Here is a 20,081-nt window from a genome sequence, read left to right as displayed (position 1 = left end):
GAGATAACACACTGGACAAGGTATACACCAACATCAAGCTTGCCTACAAGGCTAGACCGCTAGGGTTGGGTATCGTTTGGGTTTTATCTGGTACCGGTACCTAACCGATACTTTAAAAACGGTACCGGTACCGAAACGGTACTTAATTCGGTACTTTTGATTTTTTAAAATTATATATATATATAATAATAACACGGTCGACAACATTAAACAGCTTTTCACTTTTTTATTGCTGAGGCACAATATATATTGTTAAATATACACTCAAATTAAAATAAATGAAAATAAAACTCCTGCTGACTGAGGCACAATATACATATATATAATATTACAGTTAAATATACACTCAAATTAAAATAAATAAAAATAAAACTCCCACCTCAGCAATTCTTTTGCAAAAAGATCAGCATATTTGCCTTCTCTGGCAAAATACGACACCTCTCTTGACTAATTGCATGACCTGCACATGAGAAAACCCTCTCAGATGGTGTGGATGAGGCTTGTACGCACATGTATTTATCTGAAAGCTTACAGTATGGGGAGGCTGTCCCGCTTACCCCACCACCAGGCTACAGGGTCTTGACCTGATGGGATTGAAGACAAACTTGTGTACAGTTCAATTTCTTTCTGGACCACTTCAGTGATGGGGAGGGCACTATTACTGGTCCCTGTTTCCTGAAGAAGCTCTAGGTCCTCATCCTCAAACAGCTCCTCTAGGGCTGACTTTTTGGCACGCTTCTTGTGCTGAAAAATACATAAAAGTAGTGTTTAGACAAACATACTTAAAAAATTGCATTCGTTCATTTGAGGTATTCCATGATTATTTATGAACTTACATGTTCCTCTGGCTTGTCCTCATCTGAATCTTCTTCCCCTGGCCCTGTGCCCGCCATTGGAAGCTGTAGGCACAATTTTGCACATAAATAGCAATACTTCATCATAGAAACGGTATTATAGGACACATAGTAAACAAGGATGAGGATAAAATACCTGTTCTGTTGTACTGGCACTGGCAACTGCTGCTTTCTTCAACCTCTCCCAGGCATCAGCATATTTAAATCTGCCTTTGAAGCGAGGGTCCATCGAAGTGGCCTCCTGGAGAAAGTTCTGAATATCTGGATTCTGTAAATGAACATGACAAACCGTTTAGTGTCTAACAGTGAAATTATGTGGTTTGCCCTCTTGTAAGCATAGGCTATGCTTGGAAATGGAAAATACCTGGTATCGCTTTTTCAGATCTCCCCAGACCGCCTCTTTCACAGTACGGGTGAACAGAGTGTCGTCTCCTTCAATCACCCTGAAATGCTTCTCCAGCTTGTTCAGGATGGGGAGAATTTCGCCACATGTGGGGGACCTCTCACTGGATACGCAGAGGGTTGAGGTGTACAGCAACTTCATGACGTTCACAAACTCCTCTGCTTTCTGGAAGTCATTGTCTGTGAGCCTTTCCAGCCTGGGTGAAAAAAGAAGATAAAATAAAGAATAAAAAATATCAACAAAGTTGTTTAACAACTGATCTTTTCAAGGTCCACTTCTCCATACTCCATCACATCGGGTATAATGTGCAGTGAAATGTTATTGCTAGCTCATAAAGTGTGCTTAAGTAAAATACACCCATCTTGTCCATCACCTGTCTTTCTCCATTGGCTTTCTGAGTCGCTGGTCCAGTGAAGCTCCCTGTTCCTACCATCAGGAACAGGGAGTCCACCGTTTTCTGACATCCAGAATCATGTTGTGTTCTGGCAGGTCTGAAACACATTTTGAATTACAATCTACATTGCTGAAGATGTTTGAAACAAACATAACCTTTTGAGATTTATAGGCGCTACTTACTCAGAAGTCACTGCTTCTCCCGCAGGACAGGTTTGGACAGGGTGGACCGCTTCAGCCACACCACAACTGTGCGCAGTCTGGCTGGCACACCACCGTGTAACTGCACTGATGGAGTAAACCTTCTAGGCTGCAAGGTTTAGGGTATGGGCGAAGCACCCCACTTTTAATAAGGGCAGATTTTTCAATGCAACATCCATGTTGCTGGCATTGTCTACTGTGGCGGCTACAGCTTTTTTGTTTAACTTAAATTCATCCAGAATGCCATGTATTTCTTCTGCCACCACCAGGCCTGTCTGTGACTCATACACAGCTTTGGTGTTAAGCACCTTCTGCTTAATGTGGCCATGAATCGAGTAGTGCACAGTAACCGTTAAATAATGGTCCTGTGCCACACTCGTCCACCCATCACAGGTAATAGCAACCACATTTATGTGTGCTAATTCCTTAATGAGGTTTTCTTTTTCTACGGAGTACCATAAGGGTATTGGACAGAGCATCCCTGGATGGCGGTTTGTAGCGAGGATTGAGGGTGGTGGTCATCTCTCTGTAAACATATTTGAGGATATTTATTATTAGTCATTTTGACTTTTGTTTTGTTTTGACATAATTGTCTAGTAATGGCACAGATTTATAAACATAAAGTAAACAAATATTGTTTTCACGTCACTTTACCTGAAACAGGGAGATTCCACAGTGGAAAAGGAATGCAGTCCCTTGACCACAAACCTGGTAACAGCCCTGTGAATTTCCTCCACCTTGTCATTGGTCAAAGTTCCCTTCTTTGCCAAGGTGAATGGGGTCTCTGATGCTGTAGCTGGAGAGCCAACAATATAAACATAGGTTAAATAATGTTACTGTAGCTAAATATTTGCTGCTGCCTGTCTTGGATAGGACCCTCTTGAATGCTGTACCACATAACGACACCTGGGGTCGCTTGGGTGCGGATCAGACGGTCTGCCTGCCTGACCTCCACACACCCTCACCCTACTCCCCCAGTCCAGCTAACACCATCCATCCTGGGCCTACCTACCTGCATGTTTAATCTCTCAATCCCCCCCCCCTTTCCTGGTTAAATGAAACAAAACAAGAAATCATTTAATAGAGGGCGAATGTCCACTGTCCCCCTCTTTAAATAAATAAACGGAAACATTACTAACCTGAGGAAATGCTGCTGTCATCATCATCCTCAATGGGAATGAGGATCCCCCTCTCCGGAGGTGCTTGCTGCTGCTGAGGTGCTTGCCGCCGAAGGGCGGGTGAACTTGCGCAAGCTGTCAAACACGGTGCAGCCTTCTACCCTTAAATGTATCCCGTGCGTTGCCAGGTGTTTCATCAAGTTCGATGTGTTGCCTGCTTTACACGCGAATGATTTTAAACATTTTGAGCACTTCGCGTTGTTTTCATCGAGTCGGGTGAAATGCAGCCACACTTTAGAACGCTTCATTACGGCCTTCGGCATTCTCGGTGACCTCGTAGCTAGGCTAGCTAGTGAAATTCGATTATATGATTATGATTATGATGATGATGATAATAATAATAATAATACAATCACTAACTATATTACTACACTTACTATAAACTCACTCTTCTTAAGTTCTCGTAACACAACTGCTCAGCTCACTACCACGACACGCACTGATTGGAAATTTAACAGGCGATGTCACATCACGACTCAGTCACGAGTGGTTGACTGTTGCATGACACCGGACACCAGGGAAAAAAAAAAAAAAAAAAAGTAGAAGAGTACCGAAATGAGGTACCGAAATCTCCTTTGCGATTCGGTACGGTAAATACCGAATGTAAAGTAACCGGTACCTGCCGGTACCGATTTTCGGTACCCAACCCTATAGACCGCTAGCTCACCTAGGCATGTCTGACCACGTGTCCATCCTCCTGATCCCAGCCTACACTCCCATGAGGAAAAGTGCTCCCATCACCACTAAGACTGTCAGAACCTGGCCAGCAGGGTCCGCCCCACTGCAGATCTGCCTGAATGACACTTCATGGCAGGAATATGAGCATGAGGACCTGGAACAGTTCACGTCGTCGGTTCTGAACCACATAGTGAACTGCACCAACTCAGCCACCATGGACAAACGTGTCCGGGTCTACCCCAACACGAAGCCATGGATGACTGAGAAGGTCCGAAAACTGCTCAAGGAGAGGGACAACGCCTTCTCAGCGAAGGACACACTGCTGTACAGCACAAACAGGGCTAACCTAAACCGTGGCATCTGGGAGGCCAAGGCAGACCACAGAGAGAAGATTGAGGAATGCTTCCTGAGCAACGACTCCAGGCGGGTGTGGCAGGGGGTTCAGCACAGGACAAACGTCAGAGCCAACAGGCTCACAGCCGCGGAGGACGACCCCCTGCTGGCGGAAGAGCTGAACTCCTTCTACGCCCGGTTCGACGAGGGGCGAACGGAGGTAACCACAACACAAACACCACTCTCTCAGGCTCTCAGCAGCCTCACCCTCACAGAGCATGAAGTGAGACGCGTGCTGAAGGCGGTGGACCCCAGAAAAGCCTCAGGGACGGATGGCGTCCTGGGACGGGTGCTGACGGACTGCGCCGACCAGCTGGCCGGGGTTTTCACCAACATCTTCAACCAGTCCCTGTCCCAGGCCACCATCCCACCCTGCCTGAAAACCTCAACAATCATCCCAGTCCCGAAGAAAAGCACGGTGAGCTGCCTAAACGACTACCGCCCGGTGGCATTCACACCAATCATCATGAAGTGCTTCGAGAAACTGGTCCGGGCCCACATAGTCACACGCCTCCCGCCCAACCTGGATCCATACCAGTTCGCCTACAGAGCCCACAGGTCCACAGAGGACGCCATCGCGACGACTCTCCACTCCACTCTATCCCACCTGGAGAGGGGGAACAGCTACGCGAGACTGCTCTTTGTGGACTTCAGCTCTGCCTTCAACACCATCCTTCCAGACAGGCTAGTGACCAAACTACTAGACCTGGGACTATCACACTCCATCTGTGCATGGATCAAGGACTTCCTGTCTGACCGCCCCCAGAGGGTGCGGGTGGGCTCCCACACCTCCACAGCCCTCAGACTCAGCACTGGGTCCCCCCAGGGCTGCGTGCTAAGCCCCATCCTCTACAACCTCTACACCTACGACTTCACCCCCGTCCACCCCAGCAACTCCATCATAAAGTTTGCAGACGACACCACCGTGGTGGGCTGCATCTCGGGGGGGGACACGAGGCGGCGTACAGGGATGAGGTGGAGCAGCTGGGCAAGCTGTGCAAGGTTAACAACCTGCTGCTGAACCAGTCAAAGACCTAGGAAATCATCGTGGACTTCAGGAGGAAAAAATCTGAGGTCCAGCCCCTGCTCGTCGATGGAGGGAGCGTGGAGAGAGTCTCAACCCTCCGATTCCTGGGGGTGCACATACAGGATGACCTGTCCTGGAAGACCAACACAGCAGCCATCATCAAGAAGGCACAACAGCGGCTCTACTTCCTGAGAGTCCTCAGGAAATACCACCTCAAACAGGAGCTGCTTGTGACCTTCTACCGCTGCACAGTGGAGAGCATCCTCACCTACTGCATCTGCGTGTGGTTCTCCAGCTGCACAGCCGCAGAGAGGAAAGAGCTACAGAGAGTCGTGAGATCGGCCCAGAAGATCATCGGCGCCCCCCTCCCCTCTCTGGAAGAGCTGTACAACACACGCTGCCTCAGGAAGGCCTCCAAGATCTCCAGAGACCCATCCCACCCTGGGAACGAACACTTTGTTCGGCTGCCCTCAGGCAGGCGGTTCAGGACCATGTCCGCAAGGACAAATAGACTGAAGCTCAGCTTCTACCCTAGGGCCATTCAGGCCCTGAACACAGCAAAGACCTAGGTTCTAGGCCCTGGGCAATCTAGACAATTTGATGGCAGCTACTAGATTGTAATCAAGTGAAATACTGAAACACAACTGTGAACATTTCAAACCTGCAAACTGCGACACTTTAAATGAATGTGCAATAATACTATGTGCAATATGACAACCCACGGGTACATAAGGTTCAGAGATAGGAAATGTTAGGATATTTATAGCATAGCATCGAGTACAGCACAGTGTTTTATTTGTATAGTATAGTATAGTGGATAGTGTATATAGCTGTTATTTATGTAAACCAGCTCTTTTTCCCTTCTTGTTTTTAGTATTTTTTTCATAGCACCAGGGGAGCCCCCCCTCCCAAATTTCATTGTATGGTACCTGTACTATATTAATGACAATAAAGACCAATCATTCATTCATTCATTCATCTGTCCAATAAAATGAAAAATATGAGTGGGACTGCCCCACTCCGAAAAAAAAAATATTCTTCATTAAATGGACATTTGGTTCTTAATGGAGGAAGAAAGCCACGTATTCTCGCTCCATCTCCAACTTGAGCGATCGCAGCTTCTGGACATGACTACGGAACAAAGGGAAGCACTTCAAAAAATGCAATCGAAAAACAAATGGAAGTCTCAAAATATTGAAGCATCCATTTATGCACTTGTAGGGGGATTCTCTGAAAGTCTTTGGTCTTCCATTCAATGGTATCAAGCGACAATCCCGACACAAATCTCTCTCGTCACAAACAGTCCGAAACAGGTGGCTTCATTCGATCAGCTTCAAAAGGTTTTCCATTATGTCCACGCTCCCATCTGTCAGACAGGGCTGCGGCTAATCTCCTCGTAAATGCCTTTCAATGCTAATTGCGTCTTTCCCTCCGCTTTTCTGCTCTACCACCCTTGTCCGCACACAGTAAAAAACCACTTGCTAATCTGATTTAGGGCAGGGAGCAACCTAATTCAGCCCAAATGCAGACACCCAGTCATTAGTGGCGGTTAGAGAGACCACTAAAACATTGGGTAGAGAGAGAGAGAGAGACGCCTAATGGTAATGAGGAAGTAACAGGGAAACAAGGGAATAGATTCATAACAATCGATCGAGTCAAGAGGGAATACTGCCTTGACTATGGGGTTTTTACGACTCCAACAACAATTAGACATGACGTTGTCGGGTCAAAAAGAGGATATAAAACCTCAAAAACAAAAGCTTAGACACACAAAACCAGTGTATGACAGCCCCAGACAATCAAGGTGGAAAGAGATGTTTGAACACTCTTATAACACGTGCATTACAATATCCACAGAATCAACACAATCTCGCGATATAATTCCACCTCTACGGTGTCCATCTTTTTGAGCATTCAAACTGCCAGCCATACCAAAGTGCGGTGTGTTGTAGTTACAAACAACTAACATAATTGTTTGATGAATTTGCTCCCTACCTTATCGGTGCCGTTTAGACAACATTCTACTTTCCGATGCGTTGGAAGTATAAAAAGCTTGACTCGATCAATTCTACAACTTCCAAAACACATTCCATTCTACTTCTAATCTCTCTGAGAGAAGAGGAGTGAGGGTCATGCACCCTACCGGACCGCAGTGCCTCTACCAGGGTTCCTACAAGTTTCAACAAGTCAAATCTAAGACCTTTTTTAGACCTATTCGCGACACCATATGATAGCTTTTTTTCATCCTGCCGTAGCTTCGTTTGCCAATAATTTCTCCCGGGGGCAGCGAATTGGCATTTATTTGGTTCCAGCTTGATTAATTTCCACGTAAATAGATGTGGTCGGACTGATTTCCTTGCAAGACAAGCTAATCAAATTTTTAGACCTAGCACCACATTTTTTTTTACCTAATAACTGAAGCTTGCAACATTTTTAGGCCTTTTAGATCAGATTGCTGGATTTGAGACTTTAAGGCTTTTTAAGACCAGAGCGGGAACCCTGCTCTACTGAAGCCTTCAGAAAGCCTTAAGAACATGAAGCTCACGAGGTGCAGGTGAGAAATGTTTCTGATGCAACAAAAACATCCTCTATGACGAGCCACAGAACACAAGGAATGCAGTCTATACCTTTTTAAGCTGCCCTCACATTACACCATTCATCAGGACACCAGAAGACCTTCCCTAGAAGGTTTGAGAATGGCTCTCTGAAGGCATTCAGCTCCAGGTCCAATATCAAAACTTGCTTAATATTTGATTATGCCCAATGCGCAAAAGTGATCTTGCCACGGTATTCCCTCCCCTTGTGTAATGTTAAAGACTACCCCGACCATTCCAATGTTCAAATGGTATGGTGTGTCAGCCAGTGGCGTAGGGGACGGGCCCGCAAGCGACGCACCGCGGGGAGCCCCCAGCCTCTAGGGGGCCCCCTAACATTGGACATGTACACGTGGCAACCCGTATCTCAGCATGTCTCGCTGACATTTCTCCTCTACACAGCAGTCGGGCTGCCCGATCACGTCTCTTCACAACACTGGCTCCCCGCTGGTGGAATGAGCTCCCCACGGCTGTCAGAACGGCAGAGTCACTACCCATCTTCCGTCGTAGACTGAAGACCCATCTCTTCAGGTTACATCTTAACTGCTCCTCCTGAGACATCTTCTGTCCCTCACCACTACGTCTCCTAAAGACACCCGCTTTCCCCTCAACTGTGTCCCTAAGAACTTCTATTGCCCCCCTTGTTCTGTTTCTCAGTTTCTCCAGTAAAAAAAAAAAAAAACGGTTTTAGAAGAAGGTGATAGGGAGAAGGTTTTTTCCTTCTATCAATGGCCCCGGGCCCGAGCTAGATTACTCTTCCTGCAACGAATGGTGGATTGATGATTCACTTGCTTAGTATTCAAATGTATTGATTGTAAGTCGCTTTGGAATAAGGCGTCTGCTAAATGCCAAAAATGTAAAATGGATACTGTGGTGGGTTGACATAATTCACCCACGGTGGGTTGGGAGTATTGTTCCGCACGGACAGTTAAGTGCGTGGTACCCGAGTTGTTTATTCAGTTACTGCTTGAGTGTGTTGTTGACAATCGTTCATGTTCTTCATTAAACGTTTAGCTTTGTTATTTGATACACCGCCTCCGACTCCCGTCTCTCGGCACTACGATACAAACTTACCTCAGTGGTGTGCAAAAACGGCAAGAGCAATATAAAATGTAACAAAATGCAGCGAAACTTCCCAAAATGTCATATTTTCTCACAAACCGACCTAAAGCAGCTTCTGCGACCTTCCTGAGTAGGGATGCAATTAGCACTGAGTCAGGGACAAACGTCGTGGATGCACCTGTTGCACCGCTGTGGAGGTCAGTGTTACTGCAGCTGGCATGGCGCAGGCTGACCCGGCCGAGAGATCGTTTTCAAAACTAAAAATTATCAAAAGCTATCTGAGAAGCACCATGTCCCAGGACAGACTCTCCAGACTAGCAATTCTCAGCATTGAAAGCCAGCGCGCACGTCAAATGGATTTAACAAACAACTATGTTACATAGTGAAGGACTTTGCACAGACTAATGCCAGGAGGAGAGGACATTTTGGTCATTGTTAAAGGTAAGAATAGCCTATTATTTTATATTATTCGAGATATTTATTAATCCATGAATCAAATTAACTCGGGGTGGTGGGTAGCCAGTCGGTCTGTTCTTGTTGCCGTTTGTGTATGGACATGTCACACACACAGTCACACACACGGTGTCAGAATGATTCTGAGCAAACGGCCAGCGCGCTGTAGCTGATAGCTGTCCAGGCCAACCATACGGTCTATGCCGTAGGCTTTATGCAGCCTTAAAATAAATGTACCGCTTAGGGATGTCCGGATCCGATATTGATATCGCATATCGCCGTGATATTGGTCCTGAATGCTGGATCGCAGATCGCACCTGAAAAAAAATAGGCAGCGATCTGGGGCTCACGATCCGGCATGTCACTCACGTGATGACAACAGTAGTAGTCAGTGGTCACGAGCGATGAGAGTTGGCTAGTAGCTACCTGTGTGTAATGAGTCTCACAATGTCATGATGCTAGCTGGTGAAATCATAAACCATTTGTTTACGTAATTTTTGGGTTGTTTACATAGACTGAAACTACAGATGGTAAGCTTTCAAATGATGCGTCATACATTGAAATCGGAAAAAAAATCAAGACGACACGAGTATTTGAATTTTTGTTTGTATCAATGTTGAATGGTGAACTGCTAAAAACGCTGCTAACAGCTAGTGGCTAACGTTTCGTTCTAAAACGAAAGTATGTTTACAAGCCAGGTATCACTTACCGGTAGCCTCTGGCAACAGTGAATCCAACCCACAGATTATAAGTATTTAGTGATCGTTAAACTGTTGTATATTACATCGAGTGGTACTTAAAACAAGTTGCCTGTTATGAAAAAAACGAAAAGCAGATATTGTTGACACCCCTTTGTTTCTGGGACTGGTGCTGGGACTGAATGCTGCAGTTTAAATTGTTTTAACTTTAAACCAGTTGGTCACTGAGTACTGCAGAGTAGGGGTGGGCATCAATGATCGATGATCGATTAATTGATCGATAAGGTCTTGGTCGATCACAAAATATTTTGATCGATAATCATTAATATATATATATATATATTTTTTTTGAATAATAATAATGGAAATTAGTTTGTCCACGTGTCACCAGATTGCGTTCGTCTCTCACCCCTGAACATGTTAACATGATCATCTTTCTGAACAAGAACCAGTAGGCCTGCCGCCTACAGTCTCTCGCTGGAGTTTAAATTTAAGTTAAGCTGGACGCTCTTAAGGACACTAACGTTTTCAGTCATCCTCCTATTTGTGAGTAACTGTTTTTTTTACTGCTCCTATGGTGAGTTACTTATTTTCTATATTTTTATTTATAACGTAAAATTTGTTTTTAAGTTAAACAATTTAGGCTACTCACTGCCTTGTTTAAGAGGATTGTTATCTGACTGTAGTGTCTAGTTTGGATGTGAATGAATGAATGTGTGCAATAGCAACACAAATAAAGTTTTTTCCCCAAGGAAAACATGCTTGTTATTTCTGCCCTATTTTTTTTCCCGATTTAAAAAAAAAAGAAAAAAATAATGTATACAAAAAAAGCTTATTGATTAATCGATAATTGATCGTTAATTCGTTACGATTATCGAAAAAAAAATGTTGATCGTTTGCCCAGAATAAAGGCTGGCAGTCTTTAATAGCCAACTGTTGTTGTGGACTATATACTGGGGAAGTATTTGTTATTATTCAGGAGTAAAACAATAAATACAAATATCGGATTGATATCGGTATCGCAGATACCTGAAGCCCAGGTATCGGTATCGGTAGTGAAAAAATGGGATCGGGACATCCCTAGTACCGCTACATCCGTTTGAGTTAACCTCCGTTGCGAAAGGGCCCCCGCCGCCACCTTGCGGGTGGGCCTCGGGATTTTGCGGTACGCCACTGGTGTCAGCAGGTATGGTGTGTCAGCAGTTTTAGAGGTGTTCACTGGTTAGAAGACGCCACTGTTCCAAGGACCAAAGTAGAGACTTAACGATGCGTTATGATGACATACAGTGACAAAACACAGGACAAAACAGCAACAGTTTCCAGACACACACACACATACTGTACATATCGTCTGTTTGGCGTCACGCCAAATGATTCCAAAAGCTTTTTGTAATTGATTCCAACATTGTTTTGACGTTTTTAGCATCCAATGAGTGTCTGGTGTCATTGTTCAGACAATAACTCTCCAACACCGGCCCCTGGTCATAAGTCTTAGCCAATCATGTCGAGTCAAGCGTCAGACAGCATGAAGAGAAGAAATGGATAGAGGAAGCCAGAATTGGATCACGTCATCCCCGTAGGCCAGTCCTGTGAGTAACAAACATATAAAGAGACGCCGGTTCTCTGACTCAGGGTCAGTGTCAGGGGGAAGCAGCATGCCACGCACGGTCAACTGCATTCTCCCCCCCAAAAAACAGGAAATGAACAGGAGGAAGCCAGAAGGAGTGTTGATGAGAGGGACGACAGTGTTGATGAAGGGTGAGTCACAGTGAAGCTGATTCAGCCAATGGAGGAGAGACAGAGGGGAGAGCAGTCAGTCCACAGACAGAAGGGGGGGGTGGGAGTGTCACAGAGAAAAAAGGGGCTGACATCGGAACCGTGTGAGTGAGTGATGCACTGACAGCGAGCTGAGTCCCTGGGGGCAGACGACATGGTGGGTATCAGAGAGAGGGGGAGAGCGAGAGAGACAGAGGAAGAGAAGAAGAAGGTGGTGCTGGCGGTTAAGGAGAGGTTGGGTTAGTTGGTTAGACGTGGAGCAGACATGATGGAGTCAGGGGAAGAACCACACAGTCTCATAGTCAGCGATGTGAACCGCACCTGAGGAGGTCTGCTCCCCCGAGGTCTCCGTGACGACGGGGGTCTGGTCCACCTCCGGCGGCAGCGTGGCAGGGGGAGGGGTCTCAGTGGGGGCAGGGCTAGGGGTCTCAGAAGGGGCGGGGTTAGCAGCTTCTGTATCGTCTGGGGGGGGGGGGGGAGAAGGAACAAGACAAGGGTTAAAAGACGCGACCTTTCGTGAACACGACTGAACTTGAAGGGGTAAAAGATTGATTGGCGCACCACAAAGACGGACAGACTTGGGAATAGACTCCACGTGGGAGTCAGGGACGGCCCTAACTCGGTTCTAAGGCTGCATTTACACTGCCAGGAAGAAGTGACACAATTCAGATCTTATATGGAAACATTTGTCAGTTTCACTGACGACAGCTGTTCACAAGTCCTGAAGTCCTCTTTCTTCTCCGCCTTAAAACGTGCGCAATATTTTGCGGACCCCTAAACAACTGCAATGGCTTTAGATTATAATATATATACAGTATATACCGTATTTTCCGGACTATAAGTCACTTTTTTTTCATAGTTTGGCTGGTCCTGCGACTTATAGTCAGGTGCGACTTAGATATCAAAATATATATATAATTTCATACTGACTGACATGAACCAAGGAGTAAACATTGCCGTCTACAGCCACGAGAGGGCGCTCTGGGCCGCTCTGGGCTTGTGACAACTATATGCTGCTCCTGTACCACTGAAGAAATGAATTGAAACATTAACGGGAGCTTGGTGAACTTGCTTACTGGTAACTTGCTTGTTGGACTCGCTGGCTTGTTATGTTAATTTAGCCTATTCAGCCTCCCAGGTATGTTCTTTATGCTATTGTGTAGCTGAATAACTGTTAATGTGTTACGTTAACATACTGGACACCTATTCTGCCTGTTGTTCTGTGTGCTATTGTGTAGTTGAACAACTTGCCTTTCCAGATTAAATGTCTGTTCTTGGTCTTGGATTTTGTCAAATACATTTCTAAATAAATGTGACTTATAGTCCAGTGCGACTTTTATATGTTTTTTCCTCTTCATGACAAATTTTTTGACTGATGCGACTTATACTCCGGAGCGATTTATAGTCTGGAAAATACGGTATATAAAAGGGATTATAATTTCTGTCTCGTTTGCGTCCATTGCAAGTGCCGGCTGTCTGTTTTATTTTTGTTTGCGGTAACCAAACCCGTATGTGCGCATGCGGGTTGTTGCAAGTGCAAGCAAATGTAAGCACAGGTGTCGGATATGGGTCATTTCAAAAAGTTGATGTAAGCAGGCGTTCCCAAAAATTCGGATATAGACAAAAAAATGGGAACTAGGCATTAGGACCTGCGGTGTAAATGCACCCTTGGGGCCCTATTATGCACTTCTTAACTTGCCGTCTTAAGTCTTAATTAAGACGCACCGCCAGGTTAAGACCTACCGCCACCCTTATTATGCGCTTCATAAGCGCTACTGCTATTATGCAGGTGTCGCTAGGCGCCCACACATAAGACGTAAGACTCCCGTGCATATATTACTCATTGTGGGAGTGTTCATATGTTAATGAAGTGCGCTAGGCGCCCCTGCTATTATGCGATCTGACTTTGCGCCTAGCGCTAAGAAGTGGTTTGAAAAGTTCTTAGGCGCTAGACTTCATGCACGTTTTGAAACACGAGCGCGCCTCCGCAGTTTGCGCATGCGCGCCGACCGACTTCTTAAGAAGTGGGTCAGCGCGCATGCGCAAACCGCGGAGGCGTGCTCGTGTTTCAAAACGTGCATGAAGTCTAGCGCCTATGAACTGCATAATAGCATAGCGCTTAAGACTTAACGCAGCCGGTTCTTAAAGGGAATGGCACCTGGCACGCTGATTGGGTTGATTGAGAAGACGCCCAAAACACACCCATGACTAATTTCTGGGCTTAGCGCCGGGTCTTAGGCGCCCACTACCGCACGCATAATAGCAAAGTGGCCTTGACCACGCCTCCACGTCTTAAGTTTAGATCTACCGCCTTGTCTTATTGCTTAAGACTTATGAAGTGCATAATAGGGCCCTAAGAGTCATAGTTACCCTCCGCCAGGGTAGCGGGTGTTTCCTGGGCTGTTGGAGGGGCGGGGGCCGCCTCGTTCTCTGGGGGGGGGCCGTCGGTAGGTGAAATGACGGGGTCCGATGTTATCGGGGTGTCCTGGACCAGAGTCGCCACTGGGGGCGCCACTGTGCGATAGAGAGGAGGAGGAGGAGGAGGGAGAGAGAGGCAGGTTGGATTACGATGACCTTCCTCTGACGACATGACTCAAGGCGTACAAGTAGGGATGGGACAGAATACGGCATTATTCTAATAAATATTTTCCAAGGCTCAAAGTCGATTTTTAACATTAAGACCGTTAACATTATTTTCCATTCAAATAAACGCAGATTAACGGAAGAAATAATTTCGGTTCTGTAGCACTATTTGTTGTTGTGTTTGCATTAATCATGCACAGAAAAACAGTATACACAAGCATAATATTAATATAGTTCAGTCATTATTATTACTCAAGTGTGGAACGGGACGAGAGTCTGACGTCATTCAAATGCGCGCGTCATTCAACTTGTGAGTTGGGCTACTTGTTTTTAGCCTAGCCTAGCCTTGTGAGGGCTACGTCGCTAGTGTAGGAATATGCGTGTTTGTTGGTCTCTTTCTAAAAATGGCCGTGTTTACATCTCGTGGCTCTATGGTAGATTGCATGCTGAAAGTGCGAAAGGAGAAAGAGAGAGAGTTTCAGTTGAAGCTGAAAAGATTGGTTTCATACATGGCTATTAAGAGGCGTCAAAACGTAAAGTTGCAGAAAGGTGAAATAGCGATGGGATCTAACGCTGGCGGGCAGTGTTCCTCAGGTTTTGATGTGAGTAAAAACATTTAATTGGTCCCTGTTTTCCGAGAGTCTGAGGCTGGACAGCTATAGTACAAAATGCGCGCACCGCTCTAATGCGAGCGCAAGGTATTAGCGCAGGCCTTTTTTCTGTACTGCATTATTATGTTTTTATGTTAGCCTAATTTAAGTATTCAGAAGGAGAAATTCATGAGGATTAATAGCAGAATACATTTGATTTTTCACTGTTAAAAGGTGGGGTTTTTGCGATTAAGATTATGTGATTTCTTTGCCGATGATCCATGGCTGCCTTTGTGAATGTCGGCACAAAGCGAAGAATCGATTATTCGTTCATAGCACTCACCGATTATTCGAATATGAAGACATTTATTTATGCACAACCTTAAAAGATCGACGTTAGGACACCTCAGCTGTGGATCAGTCAACTACTAGCGAATCGTTGTTTTCGAAGAAAAAAAAAGACAAGAGATAAATATCCAAGCTATCTTGCATTTCCAAGCTATTAAGAGTCCCTGCTGTCTTATTTATAGATCTCCCCAAGGCATTCGATACAGTGGACCACTACCTACTCACTCACAGGTTGTCTGAAACAGGCCTGGCTCAGGCCTCATGTAGCTGGTTTATCGACTATTTAACGGACCGAATGCAGCGTTTCTTAACTGATGGTGTTAAACCAGTTTTTTCTGGACCTAACAAAAACACAGATGTGTCTCACAGATGGATTCTTGGTCTGGTTCTTTTTACTGTTTACATTGAACAATATTGGATTATTTGGAAATAATTGTAACCTGCATCTACAGTCATGTGAAAAGATTAGGGCACGCCATGATTTTTTTTTTTTTTTTTTAAGAATTATGGAGATATCAATATTTGATCTTCTTTCAAACAATATCTATAGATAAAGGTGATGTAATTGAACCAAAAACTTCACCAATTCCTACTGGATAAAAAGTCAGGACACCCTATGCCTTAACTGATATTGCCCCTTTTGGCTGAAAGAACCTCAATTAGACGTTTCCTATAACTGTCTCCCAGTCTCTGACATCAGACTGGGAGAACGTTTTTCCGACTTCTCCATGCAGAATTTTTGGATTTATCACAAAGATTGATTTGGGGGGGCTGTGGCTCAGGAGGTAGAGTCGACGTCTAACGATTGCAAGGTCAGTGGTTCGATCCCCGGCTGGCCACGTGTCAAGGTGTCCTTGGGCAAGACACTGAACCCCAAATTGCTCCCAATGCATGGCAGCTTGCAAAATCCGACAGAAAGGCTAAAAAAAAGAAATTCCACCTAGTGAAATTCTGCGCAACAGTTCTGCGTAACGAGCACATGATAACAATATATGAAACTGCCCTTGTATCTGCCCGAGTGAGGAAACGCATCGAAAACTGAATCAGTTTAAACGTAATTTGTCCTACTGTTCACCTTATTATTTATGAGAAGAAATATGAAACAACTGTAAACCACGGTTTAATTTGGGGACGGTTTTAAAAATCTGATACCGCCCAACCCTAGTTGATAGTTGTTTGAAATGTCCACTTGTTAATCATTTTCCGGACAGTTGAATGGCTGATTTCTAATTGTTTGGAGATCTTTTTAAATCCCTTCCCAGACTCATACGCATCTACAACCTTCTTTCAGCAAAACCAAACTAAAGGCTCTTCCAACACCCTCTCTAACAATGTTCTAATCATCTGCACCTGATGTGATGCACTTGATTCTAATTTTAGGAATGTTAAGTAGTAATAAATGTCCTTAACTTAACTACTAACATTTTACAAATCATGTTCAAAAGATTTTATTTTCCAGTTTTATTTGTTTAGTCATATCACCTCCATCTAAAATGAAGATCAAATGTCCATATGTTTAAATAGACAAAGATTTTCATGGTGTGTATCTTTTTCACATGACTGTGCCGATGACACTGTTGTATATGCTATTGCCCCCAATACTGACTAGGCTCTTTCTGAGCTACAGTCTTCACTGTCCTGCAGAGAGCATTAGTTGGGCTGACTGGGGTTAGTGCTTAATGCTGGACAACATTTTTGCATGTGTTTTGGGTGGTGCCCCCCTTTATAAACACTGCATTTGGTTTGACAAAGACTTAACGTTCCCGAAAAACATACGAAGGAGCTTGTTAAAAAGCTAAACAATTTAAGGTGGGCTTCTTTCATAGGAACAGATCTGGCCTTTACCTGAACAGTAGAAAGCAGATTGTGCAATCGACTTTCATGCCAGTGCTTGATTGTGGTAATACCATCGACCGAAACGCAGCACTACTATTTTAAACCCTAAACCATCTACTACAGCGCCCTTGGCTTGATCACAGGTGCTAGCTTTAATACTCATCGGTGCATTCTTTATAAAAAAAAGGTTGACTGGACCTCGTTAAAGTCCCGTAGATCTCTTCGGTTCTCCACCAAATTGGGTAAGTCCGCTTTTAGTCACGGTGCACCTCAGCGGTGGAACAATCTACAGAAAACACCTCAGGCAGTTTAGGGTGTTGACTGAGGACCTCCTTGGTGAAACAGGTGATTGTTCTCCTAACATATTGCGGTTTAATATGATAGTATTGATTTCTGTATTGAACTGTTGTCGTTTTTATGTGTTAGTTTAGTCATTTTGTCAATATGACGGACAGGGTCACCTTGCAAAAGAGGCCTTGGTATCAGTGTTTACAGAAATACACGCAGAAATACACGCATTGAGTCCTCTCATTGTTATTTGTACACACAAGTCCTAAAACTAAACCACAGGCCACCCCGACATGTTCCTGTACCTGACTGTGCGTCTGTCTCCTCCTCCTCGTCTTTCTCCTCCTCGTCCTCCTTCTCAGACTCCTCCTCCTCGGACTCCTCCTCCTCCTCCTCGGACTCCTCCTCCTCAGACTCCTCCTCCTCAGACTCCTCGTCTTTCTCCTCAAGTTTTTCTTTCTCCTTCTCGGACTCTGTTGTAGGCTTGCGGGCAGGGCTGGAGACCAGGCTGTCTTCCTGGGGCTTCTTCCCCTCCTTGTCCTGGGCGGGGCTGGAGACCAGGCTGTCTTCCTGGGGCTTCTTCCCCTCCTTGTCCTGGGCGGGGCTGGAGACCAGGCTGTCTTCCTGGGGCTTCTTCCCCTGCTTGTCCTGGGCAGGGCTGGAGACCAGGCTGTCTTCCTGGGGCTTCTTCCCCTGCTTGTCCTGGGCAGGGCTGGAGACCAGGCTGTCTTCCTGGGGCTTCTTCCCCTCCTTGTCCTGGGCAGGGCTGTTCCCTGCACTGAGGGGCTTCAGGGGGCTCTCCCCCAGGCTGCTGCGAGGCGACTGCATCTCCATCTCCTCCCCCCAGTCGGACACGGGCTGGTGGCCGTCCAGGGGGGGGAAGGGGCTGAGAGGCTTGGTGCCCCCCCCCTCTGGAGAGGCCTGGGTCTGGTCTGGGATGTGGACTTTGGGGAGGCGAGGGCTGCGCTGCTCTCTGGAGGCGGCTGACGGCAGGGGGGGAGAGGCGGGAGACTTTCTGTCTGCTTTGGGGCGAGGCGTCTCCTTTGGAGACTTTGCATTTTTCTCCTCCTCTCCTCCCTCAGAGTCGCTGTCCCCTTCCGTCTCTTCGTCCTCACCGTCGCTGGCGTCCTCCCACTCGTCCTCCTCGTCCTCCTCCCCGTCAGAGCTCTTTTCCTCTGCCTGAGGTCAAAAAAAGAAAGAAAGGGATGAACTCTTATCACACAGTCACAATCACAGCCACATCAGCAGAGAAGCGCATCGCTAAGGCTGCGTTTAGTTCTGTCCGATACTCTGAATATTTCCTCTGAAGAGTCAAATCTCGACTCACTTGACTTTTTTGGCTGCACCGTTTATGTTCTTGTTTTTTAAATAATGGAATAACACGATCTCTTAAGGCCACATCCACATGGAGACAGAACCGATCTTTTTATTTTTCATTTAAAAAAAGTTTTCCGTAAACACGAAGTCGTCTCAAGAAATACGTGCGTCCAAACTAATCCACTGAAAATGCTGTAATGCTGCCACAAGTTACACCAGAAACAGAGAAGAAGAATGGAGCATGCACACGAACGCAACAACCCTGTAAGGCGCCGTTGTTGTTGGCTGGGTTAGCGCATGCGGGTTAAGGGAGAGGTGGGGCTATGGCGTCATCGGTTCAGGAAAGATGCGTATGGCTTGTAAAGACGGAAATGCAAGGGTGGCGTCTTCAGATTTGTTCACTCTGGGACCCGGTTTTAAAAAATAGCGTATTCAGGCTCCCAGAACGTGGTTCCATGTGGACGAAACGTCCATACGATAAAAAAACGTTGGCAGATACACCCAGATTCGTCTACGTGTGGACAAGGCCTAAATTTGCATTTTGTTGCGCTTAAGCTCATGAGGCTAACAAATCACTTGCTCAATATCCACTCTCGGCACTAACAACGAAACGCAACTCACCATAGACAGAAAAACACACGCATCATGATCAACATCTTTATCGTAAGTTACAGTTTGCAATCAAAATTATTCAACCCCCAGTGCATATTAGGTTTATTGGCAAAAATGTACAATTTCTCAGCTGTTTACAGCCCTCTGGTGGTGTATGGAGGTGTCTACTGCCCCCTGGTGGTGTATGGAGGTGTCTACTGCCCCCTGGTGGTGTATGGAGGTGTCTACTGCCCCCTGGTGGTGTATGGAGGTGTCTACTGCCCCCTGGTGGTGTATGGAGGTGTGATAAAGCACCTTGTTTGATGACTGTGATTTGGTCTTCCTCTCCTCCTTCTTTTTCGGCGTCTTCTCCGTCTTGATCTTGTCCTCGTCGTGTTTCTCTCTCTCCTTCCCCTCGTGTTTCTCTCTCTCCTTCCCCTCGTCCTCCTTCTCTCCCTCCCAGCGGTTGTCGTGCATGCTGTCAGAGAGACCCAAACCCGTACCACGGTTACGTGTCGGGTTCAAACGTAGCATTCGTTCCACACAAACCCGAGAAACTGTATCAGGGTGGCCTGGGTACGAATGGGGTCAAATCTAACTAACCCTCGACCTCCCGAAAACTGAAACTAGTCAGGGGAGGGCTGTGTGAGTGTGTGTGTGTGTGTGTGTGTGTACCTGTAGCTTTTGCTCTGCGGCCGACCTCTCCCTCTGCCTCGCTCCCCGTGACCCCCCTCCCTGGGCTTGTCCCGGCCTTGTCCGAGGAAGTCTCCAAACGTGGTCCCCTTGGAAGGCCTGTTGTCATCTGGAGAAGGGAAAGG

The 20,081-nt window shown here is 46.0% G+C and overlaps 2 protein-coding genes across 2 annotated transcripts in view; both read right to left on the bottom strand.

Annotated features, from left to right (window-relative positions):
• The window catches only part of LOC308158029 (uncharacterized protein), a gene marked incomplete at its 5' end in the record, with an annotated part of 28,860 nt that overhangs the window by 2,800 nt on the left and 5,979 nt on the right, over positions 1–20,081 (bottom strand). The window contains 5 exons of the mRNA XM_080531621.1: positions 12,032–12,172; positions 14,081–14,224; positions 17,661–18,534; positions 19,579–19,741; positions 19,939–20,065. Coding sequence (XP_080387747.1) covers positions 12,032–12,172; positions 14,081–14,224; positions 17,661–18,534; positions 19,579–19,741; positions 19,939–20,065 — 1,449 coding nt within the window. The remainder of the gene's footprint in view (positions 1–12,031; positions 12,173–14,080; positions 14,225–17,660; positions 18,535–19,578; positions 19,742–19,938; positions 20,066–20,081) is intronic.
• Positions 215–11,866, bottom strand: LOC308159100 (E3 SUMO-protein ligase ZBED1-like; the record flags this gene model as incomplete). Its single annotated transcript, XM_080532854.1, has 6 exons — positions 215–744; positions 837–899; positions 991–1,122; positions 1,219–1,453; positions 2,506–2,647; positions 11,836–11,866. The coding sequence occupies 6 exons, from the start codon at positions 11,864–11,866 to the stop codon at positions 529–531; spliced, it is 819 nt and encodes a 272-aa protein (XP_080388980.1). The 3' UTR covers positions 215–528.

The sequence above is a fragment of the Nansenia antarctica genome (genome assembly GCF_963989245.1).
Source record: "Nansenia antarctica genome assembly, chromosome: 5".
NCBI lineage: Eukaryota > Metazoa > Chordata > Actinopteri > Argentiniformes > Microstomatidae > Nansenia > Nansenia antarctica.
The sequence above is the reverse complement of the archived record's forward strand: the minus strand, read 5'-3'. Positions and strand labels throughout refer to the sequence as shown.